General features: G+C 32.2%; 1 protein-coding gene across 1 annotated transcript in view; it reads left to right on the top strand.

The window, feature by feature from the left end:
• Positions 1–13,100, top strand: part of LOC140434729 (arylsulfatase B-like) — a 1,454,394-nt gene that overhangs the window by 354,108 nt on the left and 1,087,186 nt on the right. The window contains exon 2 of the mRNA XM_072523207.1: positions 9,474–9,633. Within this exon, the coding sequence (XP_072379308.1) occupies positions 9,474–9,633 (160 nt within the window). The remainder of the gene's footprint in view (positions 1–9,473; positions 9,634–13,100) is intronic.

Below are 13,100 nucleotides of genomic sequence, written 5' to 3'. Positions count from 1 at the left end.
AATCAAAAAAGGTTTAATGGCACCAAGACGAAATTTAGGAAAATTAACCATAGGGGGTTGTAAGGATTTGGGAGATTGTTTCCAACATATACATTTGGACAATACTGAATTAACGGCTTGTTTATAAGACAGTATCCAAAACCCTTGCCTAACCAAAAACTGAGTACTTCTAAATCCAGCGTGTAAATACTTCTCATAATAATGACGAACTAGAATAGTAATAAGGCAAGATTTTTTTTGGTAACAAAAAGGGGTGTTTTGTTTCATAAGGAAGACTGAGATAGACTACCTACTTTTAGACAATGAGTATTATCTAAAAATACTCCCAACTTACGAAATGATTTCGGAAACGAGTTTGATTGAAAATTGTCTTTAAAATACTTTTCCTATGTAAATATGACAAGAATAATCAACGAACCTTCCAATTCTATCCAAGCAAATGGTTCTGATCATTTCGACTTTTAACGACATAACGAGAGTTGTACGCGAATCGCAACATAAAAGCCAAAATTCTTTGGATCGAGGTTAAAGACGACTTATTTTTTAGCAAACAAAACAAAATGTTCCGCACGAGTGGAAACAAACACTAAAGTTTTCTTTATCTCTTCCAAAGAGGATTTTTCCAAAATTAATGGAATATTATGCAAAAGCGAAGAACCTGATAACCAGTCTAATTTTGATAAAAAATCGGCCGGTAGCGTACCTCGCGAAGGTACATCGGCTGCATTATTTCGAGATTCCATATAATGCCGAGAATAATTTTGACTATGGGTCTGAATAAACGAAATGCGATTTGCGACAAAAGTTTTGAATCTCGAGGGTGAACTTTCAATCCAGTGCAATACGATGTGAAAATCTAACCAAGCATACACATTTTGAAACATTATATACTTCTACGACTGTAACACAAACCACATAAGTTTTACCAAATGAACAGCAGCTAACAATTCCAATCGAGGTATTGTAATCTGTTTTATAGGAGCTACTTTCGATTTGGCACACAGTAAATTAACTCTAACTAGGTTACAAGAATCAATACTTCGAATATAAACGACACAAGCATACCCCTTTTCACTAGCGTCGGCAAATCCATGAAGCTATAAGATGTGACAAGAAAATTTTCAAAAAACGATGAATTTTGACCTGTGAAAGAAGAGATAATTAGCTCTTATATTGCTTCCATACACGAATTATTTCCGATGGAGGGCGAGACCTGTTGCCCAAAGTTGTTGGACTAAATGTTTAATGAAAAGGTAATAGGTGTTAAGTAACCACAAAGATCATAAATTCGACCTCATTCGGATAAAAACGATCTTTTCATACAAGGTACAAGGGACGTTTTGCAATTTGACTGAAAATTGAAAGACATCGGGCTGTGCACTCCACTTCAAACCAAGGTTTGTTAATGAAGGATAAAATATGGATAAAAATTATTGAAGTAGCATTAATACGCGATTCAGGAAATTGCGATAACAATTTCGGTTCATTCGAATACCATTTCTGTAACTCGAAGACTCTTAACTTTAACAAAGCGACTAATTCTTCAACTAAGTCTGTGCTTTTTCGAGAGTCGAAGTACCAAAAACAAAATCATCAATATACAAAGCATAATGAATAAACGAGGCGTCTTTAGGAAAACAAGAGCCTTCGTCTAATACGAATTGTTAGAGGGTTCTTAAAGCGAGGTACGCCAAGGATACTATTTAAAAAGTAACAGTTAACAAACGATATTCATGAATTTCCTTAAGGCTAGAAAATCTCCATAATACACGTTGGTAATCCATGTGCTCAGGGGCGACTAAAATATTACGATACATCTGACGAATGTCCGCACACAGCGTAAAACGATTAAGTCGAAAACTCAACAAAAGCGAAACTATGTTCTGTTGTGGCTCAGGACTGACCTATAAATAGTCGTTCAAAGATTGGCCAAGACTGGGACTTTTCTGGCTTCGGACGGATGAGATAGTATGTGGAAGGGCACTCTTTTGTCCTGAGATCGAGAAATCGGTTTCGAAGGCGGATGAACCAAGGATGGTCAACGGCGGAAGGATGCAGAAGGCAACGGGGAACCACTCCATTAAGGACTCATAGAGTACCCCTAGTTAAGTCAATATGGTGTACACCAAAAGTACTGGAAACCCTAATGATCATGGGAATAGGATACCAAGATCCGGCAGAGTGAGAGAAACACAAGGCTCACTTGGTCGTAAACATGCGAAATCCTTGTACAAGAGCGCAGAAACCAACAACTTTAAAAGTTGCAACGTGGAATGTTAAAAGTTTGCTTTCTGCAGGAAAACTGGATAATGTTGAACAAGAAATGAATAGACTAAACATCGATGTTTTAGGAATCAGCGATACACAATGGCCAGAATCTGAGAAATGTTCAACACGAAATGATGGCGTATTTTATTACTTTGGAATCGACAACAACACCCATCGTTACGGAGTTGGAATCATTATTTCAAAGAAATGGAAAAACTCTCTGATTACCTGTACACCTTATTCAGAGCGCTTAATATTAATATAAATTAAAGAAAGACATAACTTAATAAATCTTATTCAAGTCTATGCACCAAAAGCAGATAAAGATGACAATGAAATAGAACAATTCTACAACGATTTAGAAGAAATGCTGAAAACAATAAAAAAGCAACACATTAACATAATAATGGGAGATCTTAATGCCAAGGAGGGGCAAGGAAAGGTAGGAGAATAAGTAGGAAACTATGGACTTGGAAACAGAAAGACAGAGGAGATCGATTGATTCAATTTTGCCAAAGCAAAGACTTCGTAATAACAAACACCTTTTTCAAATTACCTCCTCGACGGTTTTAGACATGGACATCTCCACAACATACCAAAGAAAAAATAGTGAGAAATAAAATAGACTGCATTATGATAGCAAGGAGGTATCGTAATGCTGTTAAATGTACTAAGACGTACCCAGGAGCTGATATAGGCTCAGATCATAATCCGGTAGTTACTGTGATAGAGGCGAGGCCAAAAAATATTAGAAGACCACACAGAAAGGCACTAGATTTAAATAAACTTAGTAACAAAAATTTACGAAAAGAAACAGGAGAAGAAATAAATGAAAACCTCCGTTCAGTGCAGCAACAAATTAACGATACAAACAACGTTAACCAAAAATTAAAGTTTCGATTTAATTCGAGTTTCTTACCACTCCCTGACACGTGTTTCTGGGTCTTCCCGTCATCAGAGAGAGCTTGTAAGAAAACTCAAACTAAACCAAAACGCACCAACTACTCTAGCAATTATAGAAAAAATAATTACCAGAGTATGTTACTAGAGACATCTAGTGATGAAAGATGAAGTTAAATGTGTCGATAGCAATTAAAGTAAATTGTATACTCACGCTTAATCAAGAGCCATTAGGAGCGATGCTGGGAATATTTATATTCCACTATGCATCAACAATTTACCCATATAAATTACCATCTTTCTTGTACTCATTGCGTCGAGTCAGGACGATAAATATACGAAAATGGTTGCGTTTCGATTTAATTCGAGTTTCTTACCACTCCCTGACACGTGTTTCTGGGTCTTCCCGTCATCAGAGAGAGCTTGTAAGAAAACTCAAACTAAACCAAAACGCACCGACTACTCTAGCAATTATAGAAAAAATAATTACCAGAGTATGCCACTAGAGACATCTAGTGATGAAAGATGAAGTTAAATGTGTCGATAGCAATTAAAGTAAATTGTATACTCACGCTTAATCAAGAGCCATTAAGAGCGATGCTGGGAATATTTATATTCCACTATGCATCAACAATTTACCCATATAAATTACCATCTTTCTTGTACTCATTGCGTCGAGTAAGGACGATAAATATACGAAAATGGTTGCGTTTCGATTTAATTCGAGTTTCTTACCACTCCCTGACACGTGTTTCTGGGTCTTCCCGTCATCAGAGAGAGCTTGTAAGAAAACTCAAACTAAACCAAAACGCACCGACTACTCTAGCAATTATAGAAAAAATAATTACCAGAGTATGCTACTAGAGACATCTAGTGTAGTATACAATTTACTTTAATTGCTATCGACACATTTAACTTCATCTTTCATCACTAGATGTCTCTAGTAGCATACTCTGGTAATTATTTTTTCTATAATTGCTAGAGTAGTCGGTGCGTTTTGGTTTAGTTTGAGTTTTTTTACAAGCTCTCTCTGATGACGGGAAGACCCAGAAACACGTGTCAGGGAGTGGTAAGAAACTCGAATTAAATCGAAACGCAACCATTTTCGTATATTTATCGTCCTTACTCGACGCAATGAGTACAAGAAAGATGGTAATTTATATGGGTAAATTGTTGATGCATAGTGGAATATAAATATTCCCAGCATCGCTCTTAATGGCTCTTGATTAAGCGTGAGTATACAATTTACTTTAATTGCTATCGACACATTTAACTTCATCTTTCATCACTAGATGTCTCTAGTAGCATACTCTGGTAATTATTTTTTCTATAATTGCTAGAGTAGTCGGTGCGTTTTGGTTTAGTTTGAGTTTTCTTACAAGCTCTCTCTGATGACGGGAAGACCCAGAAACACGTGTCAGGGAGTGGTAAGAAACTCGAATTAAATCGAAACGCAACCATTTTCGTATATTTATCGTCCTTACTCGACGCAATGAGTACAAGAAAGATGGTAATTTATATGGGTAAATTGTTGATGCATAGTGGAATATAAATATTCCCAGCATCGCTCTTAATGGCTCTTGATTAAGCGTAAGTATACAATTTACTTTAATTGCTATCGACACATTTAACTTCAAAAATTAAAGTACATAAATACAGCTATACAAACAGCAGAAAAGAAACATCTTACAAAAACAACAACAACAAAGAATAAGGGGTGGATGACACAAGATATACTAGACTTGATGGAACAAAGAAGAAAGATGAAGAATTACCCAGAAAAATACAAAGAAATAAACAAACACATAAAAAAGAGAATAAAAGAAGCCAAAGCGGCGTGGAAAAAAGAACAGTGTGAAGAAATGGAAACCTATGAGAAAAAATACGATGTGTTCAATATGCACAAAAAAGTAAAAGACGAAGGGTAACAGGAAGCATTAAGAAATGCCAAATAGGTAAACTTAAAGACAAAGATGCAAATCTTATTGTAGATCTAGAGAATAAAATAAAAAGATGGACAGAATACGTGAATGAATTATTTGAAGACGATAGAAACAACTTAACTCAGATAATCGATGCAACTGGACCAGATATATTTAAAGAAGAAGTAAAATACGCAATAATAAACGCTAAAAATTGAAAAGCAAATGGACCTGATGAAATTCCTACAGAACTCTTAAAGTTTTTGAATGATAAATCCGTAGCCATATAATACCTCAAGAATGGTTGCTGTCTACGTTTGTCACCATACCGAAGAAAACTAAGGCAATGCAATGTTCAGATCATCGAACAATCTCCTTGATGAGTCATCTGCTTAAAATATTTCTTAGAGTCATCCACAACCGAATCTATCAAAGTTACATATCGACATTAACGATAAACAGATGGGATTTATAAAAGGATTAACTACAAGAGAAGCTCTCTTTGCATTAAACGTACTAACACAGAGATGTCTAGATGTTAACCAAGAGGTACACGCCTACTTTATAGACTTTGAAAAGGCCTTTGACAAAATACGCCACAATAAACTCAAAGAAATCCTGGAGGGTAAGAACATCGACACCAGAGACATACAAATAATATTAAATCTGTACTGGAATTAGCGAGCTAATATAAAAATAGAAGATCAAACATCGGACGAAATAGAAATACGTAGAGGAGTACGACAGGGTTGTATATTGTCACCGCTCTTGTTTAATATCTACAGCGATCAAATATGCCAAGAAGCTCTCTCACATGCAAACGAAGGGATAATAGTCAATAGAAAAGTTATCAATAACATTCGATATGCTGACGATACTGTGATAATGGCAAGAACAGCGGAAGATCTACAACATCTAGTTGAAAGTATGAATAAGATATGTAATAACTACGGCATAAGGACAATCGTCAAAAAAAAAAACAAATATATGGCCTTTAGTAAGAATACAATACATGACACTAGTATCGCAATTAACGATACCCAACTCGAAAAAGTAAGCAAATACAAATACTTGGGAACCCTAATCAATGAAACAGGTGACCAAAATCACGAGATAAAAAGACGTATTGAAATTGCCAGGTCTACCTTTATAAAAATGAAAAAATTATTTTGTAATCGTGATATGAGTATTCAGCTACGAACTAGAATGTTAAATGCTATGTATTCAGTACTTTGCTTTACGGTGTTGAGGCAAGAACTCTTAAACAGAGAAATGTTAAAAATCTTGAAAGCTTTAAAATGTGGTGCTACCGCCGTATACTAAAAATAAGTTGGGTGGATAAAATTACAAATGAAGAGGTAATACGCAAAATAAATAACGATCCAGAAGTTATACTGAATATAAAAAAGAGAAAACTTGAATACTGAGGCCACCTGCTGAGAGGACAAAAGTACACATTCCTACAAAATATAATGCAAGGAAAAATCCAAGGACGCAGAAGAATGTGCTGGATGAGAAATTTAAGAAAGTGGTTTGGCTGTACCACTAACGAATTATTCAAAACAGCAGTAAATAAATTTAAAATCGCCCTAATGATATCCAATCTGCGATAGAAGAGGCGCTCAAAAAAGAAGAAGGAACTTTTCTGAGGTGCATTATACACAACTCGAATTTTTCTTGAAACATTATCTTGTTTCACAACGCATTGATGTGGAATATAATACTTTCCCTTTTTCTTTTCGACATTAGGGACTAACTGCATATGACCTAAATCAAGATACTCCTGCATATGTAAAGAATATTCCTTTTACCAACTTGGATGACGCAATAAGCGCTGTTCTAATCATAGCGGTTTATTTAAATCAATATCATAACTATCTTGCAAAAAAGGCGGTGAGTCACGAAAAGGCAAAGACACGACATATTTACCCGAGTCGTTCCAATTATTCGTTTCCGATAAAAAGTTTTCGCACAGAGCGTCTTCCGATTCTAAAACTGGCTCTTTCTGTATGTTTTCCAGTTCCCAAAATTTCGTTATGTCACGTCGACCACGACCATGTCGATATGTCAATTTTCCGCAAATCCGAGCAAACACGATCTGTAATAATAGTTTCAAAATATAACACCGGTGACTCCTGATGACGAGGTTTGATAGAAAAACCTATTTGACCTTGATTCAGTTTCGTTTGCATCGAATTAAGTCCGTTAACTTAAAATTTATAAGGAGTTATAGACCAGCCTAATCTACTGGCCGTGATTTTCGACTAGTGAATTAACTCATTGAACCCTAATCTAGAATACATCTTAAGTGCTGTTTTCACCCCTTACTATTAATCGCATGAACCAAAACCGTACCAAGCAAAATTTCTTTTTTTATTTCCTTTCTCTTCCCTACAAAACTAGCGGCACAATATGATATTTCAGGTGAATTTTGTTTGATTTCCAATGCCCCTGGACTATTAGTATTTTCTGTGAACGACTGACTATTGGAAAGATTTCTGTCGAAGGCAATAGACTATTATGAAGATGACTATTATATTTACTACATTTAAGGGCTTTTGGACACGACTTGACAAAACGATTACTTGAAAATCGGCATCTCTCTTTGAGTTTTTTTTAAACAACGAACACTGGTTTAGAAAATGACTTCGTTTACATAAGGCATAGCATATAGACGACGAATTTGTAACAAAGGATAAACTACGATTATGCATTGAATCATTGGAATATTTAGAATTACACTTTGGCTCTGCACAAGTTGGGGGCCGCGACAATTTCTTAGATTCACTTTAACTATTATTTAAATTATAATATACAATGTTCTGAGTTTCAATAAACACTACCAATTTTTAAAATGAAGAAATTTTATTTGATTTGTTTTGTAACTCAAATAACTTCACTGAATCAGCGTCTAGTTTCGACAAAAGTAAATTAAACATAATAAAGTCCCAATGTCATGTCGGAAGACCTAATATTTTTAATGCAGCTATATTTTCTAAAAAGGTGTCTACTAATTTAACCCAATTTTTCTACCGAGATTTTCTATACGCCCATGATCGCCTTCCAATGTGCGGTCGCACAACGACGAACATTTGTGTAACTTTTAACAATCAGATCATAAGTAATTTGATAATTATCGCTAGTTATTGACAAATTCCGAATTAAACTGAGTGGAGTCCCCTCTAAATATCCTTTCAAATACTTAAACTTTTCCACATCTACCAGGGCTGCATTATTATTTACTAGCGAATTATATAAATCTAAAATTCATATCACAAATAATATTTGTGTGATGTTTTAAAAAGTCTTCACGAATTTAATCTAATTCTTCTACTCTAATTTTAAATAAAGCTTGGATAGATGAATTTGATAAAGCTTTAAAACATAAATAATTTACTGAATGTGATTCACAGCTGTCTATCTCAAAAACTTGAGTTTCTTATTCATTTTTTAAGTTTTTCCATTTTAAATTTATAACAAATTTTAATTTATATTACACCCACGAAATGTAAAAGAAATGTGCTCAAAACTCCGAAATCAATAAGTTGGATTTGAAACGGAAATTAATAAAACTGATATTTCATACTTTATTAAAATGCCGACAATCTTGACTTCAAAATGCATATAAATTTCAACTTCAAAATTTACATAGAGTATTATGTCATGCCCTAATCGTTAACTTCGAGCCTCGAATTTAATAGTTTTTAACAAGAGACACAAATCAATTAACCCAGTTTTTTAACCTACAAAACAATAAATGCGATAAAATCAACCATTAAAATTTAAATATTATAAATATTTTTCAACAACTCAGTTCACATCCGGCTAGATAGGCCCAATGATGTGAAATAAACAAACAATTATTTATTACGAGATGATTAATAATAATTAAATTAATATTAACTATATTTCCTTTAGTAGCCCTGGTGAGCTAAATGAACTTTAACTTATAGGTGCAAATAATAATTAAATTTTAAATGGTTGAAATAAACAATCAAAACAGTGTATAGGATAAGGTAAAACTAGGTATGGACTTACCGGTAACTTTTTTTACACTATTTTACAAAATCACGAACAAAACGAATTTAAGATGTGTGTATTGGTCCACTTTCGAGTTGCATCTATTCTATCTTATCGACGCCTACGCTCTCAATCGCGAGATCCATTCTCCGATCGGTGCTATAGAAATCGTAGGGTTACAGGGGGACAAATCTATCGCTTAATTTACATAACAATATTTGATTTTTAACAGTTAGAATTAATCGTTTATTATAATCTTAAAGTTGTGGCTTTTATGACCTTCTTAATGTTTTGTTTGGCATTATGTTTTGCCATTTGGGGCAATGAACATTTTAAATTTATTATTATAATATTTTTTTTCAGGGTTGGAACGATTTTGGATTACACGGATCTAGCCAAATACCTACACCAAATATTGACGCTTTAGGATACAATGGAGTTATCTTACACAAATTTTATACACAACAGACATGTACGCCCTCGAGAGCTGCCTTATTAACAGGAAAATACCCTATAAGAATGGGTAAGTTTAAAAATATATATATATATATATATATATATATATATATATATATATATATATATATATATATATATATATATATATATATATATATTGTTATGATGTATTGTTTGTTTGAATGATGAGCAATGAGTGTTTTTTTAATAATATAGGGTTTTTATCGCGGTTCTCAAAGAATTAGTTTGTAAGTACTTTTTTAAATTATCTTTATTATATCTATTATGAAACACATATATATCTAACCTAGCCAATGTAAATTTAAAATAAACTATCTTTAAATTAAAATTCTTATGAAACTAATTAAATTCTATAGACAATGTAAAATTTAAACAAACTATCTATTATATATATATATATATATATATATATATATATATATATATATATATATATATATATATATATATATATATATATATATTATAAACAAACTATTATATTAACAAAATTTTGTACCTTTCTGTCACTGAATGCCTAAATGAACTGTTTTCCACTATATAGATTATAATCACCACTCAAATGTCTTCTTCTCAGCTTCGGTTATCCTTGTTTTTGTAAAATTACTTTTTCCAATTATCAGCTTCCACCAATTTAAGATATTTTTCTTCACAGCATTTATAAACCACCAAGCAAACCAGCAAACAGCATTTATTTTTATTCTTCTTTTCAATATATCAATATCCAATCACCAAAAATATTATTTAATTTTAATATTCAATTAATACTTCTTCCATTATCATCATTTATACATAACATAATTTTTAATCTTCAATAATATTTTCTTTATACTGTTTCTTAATCTTGATTTAACTCACTATATTGAACAATTGTAACTGATTGACTGCCTCTAACTAATTTTCATACTAAAACTGGCCATATAGTAACTGTAACTCATAACTGATTGACTAACTGAATGCACTTTCTTACTAAACTGCCATCTTGAATCCAAATCACGGGTATTTATATCTTTTCAATCTTCCAGAACCATCTGGTAGGAGAATTCGTTAATTTTCTATTGATAATTTTGTTGACATTTAGGCTTTTCAGATCAGAATAAACACTTAAATCAGTAAATATATATACATTAAACATTTTAAACTAACATTATTATTATAACCCCACTTTATATTCCTAATTATTTAAAATGTCACTTGGAGAGTATGTATATCTGTCTGTCACTCACATGTATAGTTGGTTGCCTAGTCACATGGCTCACTTAAATATATCTATCACATTATAATTACTAAAATACAACTTTTTACAATTATTATATGCTAATTTCTTAAAAATGCCCTCACATAAATATATTTTTTATAAAATTCTCTAGTATATAACTTATTAAAATAACCAAATTTAATATCTAATATTATCTAATGTGTAACTTATAAATTAATTTCTATAAACACCAATCATATCAATATATATATATATATATATATATATATATATATATATATATATATATATATATATATATATATATATATATATATATATATATATATATATATATATATATAGATATATATTGTTATGATTGTTTATTTTGAGTTCAAACTTAGTTTATTGAGCCAATAAAAAAATTATAACTTATCTGTTATCAAAAGTAAAATAATCCTTATATTACCTGTGTTCGATGGATTCAAAAGATTTTCTAGTTGTCTTTTATCGGAATAGAGAAAAAAGGATAATAATACAAATATATTATATTACAAAGATTTACGTTTCTTTATTTTATATGAACGAATAAAACAATTATTAAATTTTGTCGTTATCTTATCAATCAGCATACAAGAAAATAAATCAAATTATTATGATAATAAGATTATAAAGCTACATACATTTATATTACGTGAAAAACCAATTTTACTTAAAATTTTCTTTACTTGAAAAAAAAGAAACCACAAAACTTTAAACTTTTGATTAGCCTAACAAAACCTCAATTCTTAAATTTGAATGCTAATGACCATGATGTCGAAACGATCCTTCACAGATATAAAATTCAATTGTACAAACACTTACAGTTTATTTTCTTCTTGAGTTGTAAGTTGGAACATACCCAGAAAAGTCCAGTCTCCTCAAAGATGTGATCTCCCTTTTTTGGCACCTCGGCTCCTTCTTTACGTCTCTGCAAACCTCCTGCAGACTACACAAAAAACACCTGATTCACTTCTCCAAACTCCGCTACTTATTTATGACACCAGGACCTCCTTTTGTCAACTTGATGCCGTAAGAATACTTTCACATATACTTTATAAAAATGCCCACGGTAGATACAAGGACCTCTTTTAATCTACTTGTTATCTCCTTCTTCAAACTATTCACTTCTTTTCGTTACGCCGGTATCCAAACTCACGAACCACACCCTATCTTGAGACACACGACTGTTTCCTTTCGATGACCAAAATATGACTGACTTCTCCTGTCTCATCATCGACTCCCAAATTCCCATTTAAAAACGACCGTCCAATCAAAAAGCTTAAATTGTGTTTACTATGATATTGGAAAAGCCTAATTTCGGTTTCAGAGAAAACTAAATAGCTTACTTTAAAATTGGATTTTTTCAATACATCATTTATACATATTTCAAAAGATTAGAATATGGTCATTTAATACTCGACTCTACAAACAATGAAGAGATTAACTTACAGGTAAAATGTCTTCTAATTCTAAGCAAAGGGTTTTTGATAATTTTGTTTGCAACGTAAACAGGTCGTTTGCCAAACAAATTTCTATTCTTATCTACACTAGATCTTATCTTAAATTACTATATACAATTTGTTTATATTGATTTCTTAAAAATTTATTCCGATGGATATTTTTATTTGTTTTTCTTTGGTTGGGAAAGAAAAAGTATGACAAATCCCTGCCTTTGCATATGATAAAAATTACTGAATTATTTAGGGATTTTTCTCTATGCAAAAACAATAAAGAATAGTCTTCCAACATTTTTTAAATTTCTTCTTTCACTTGTTGTCGATATTTATATGGGATCGGGTACGTCTTCGATTGAAAGTTTGCCAAGTTTTTAACCTCAAAAGAATGTTGGTGCTTTTTTGCCACTCTGTTTTCCTCATTTATTAAAGTTTCGTGTTCTTTTAACATCAGACTCACCTAATTTTTTTTTTTCTTCTCCACATATCAATTTTCTTTCTTTTTCCTCAATTTCTTTACACATATTTATTTTGTATTCTGCCTCCTCCATTTCGCATACTTCTTCAAATACCACTGTTTCAATTGTACCTTTTTCGTCTTCTTTTGTTAATCTTTCTTCTTTTTCTTCTTCTGGGCTCATCTCTTCTTTTGAGGAAACCCACTTTTCACTTTCTTTTGCCAATCTCCTCTTTCTTCTCTGTCCTTGTTTCATTGCCAAATTCATTTCCACCGTTTGTTCTTTGTCCAAATCATTTTTTTGTTTCTCATTTTCCTTTTCCATTTTCTTACTGTCCTGTTCTTCTTCTTTTTCC

This window comes from Diabrotica undecimpunctata, chromosome 2 (genome assembly GCF_040954645.1).
Source record: "Diabrotica undecimpunctata isolate CICGRU chromosome 2, icDiaUnde3, whole genome shotgun sequence".
Classification (NCBI taxonomy): domain Eukaryota; kingdom Metazoa; phylum Arthropoda; class Insecta; order Coleoptera; family Chrysomelidae; genus Diabrotica; species Diabrotica undecimpunctata.
The sequence above is the reverse complement of the archived record's forward strand: the minus strand, read 5'-3'. Positions and strand labels throughout refer to the sequence as shown.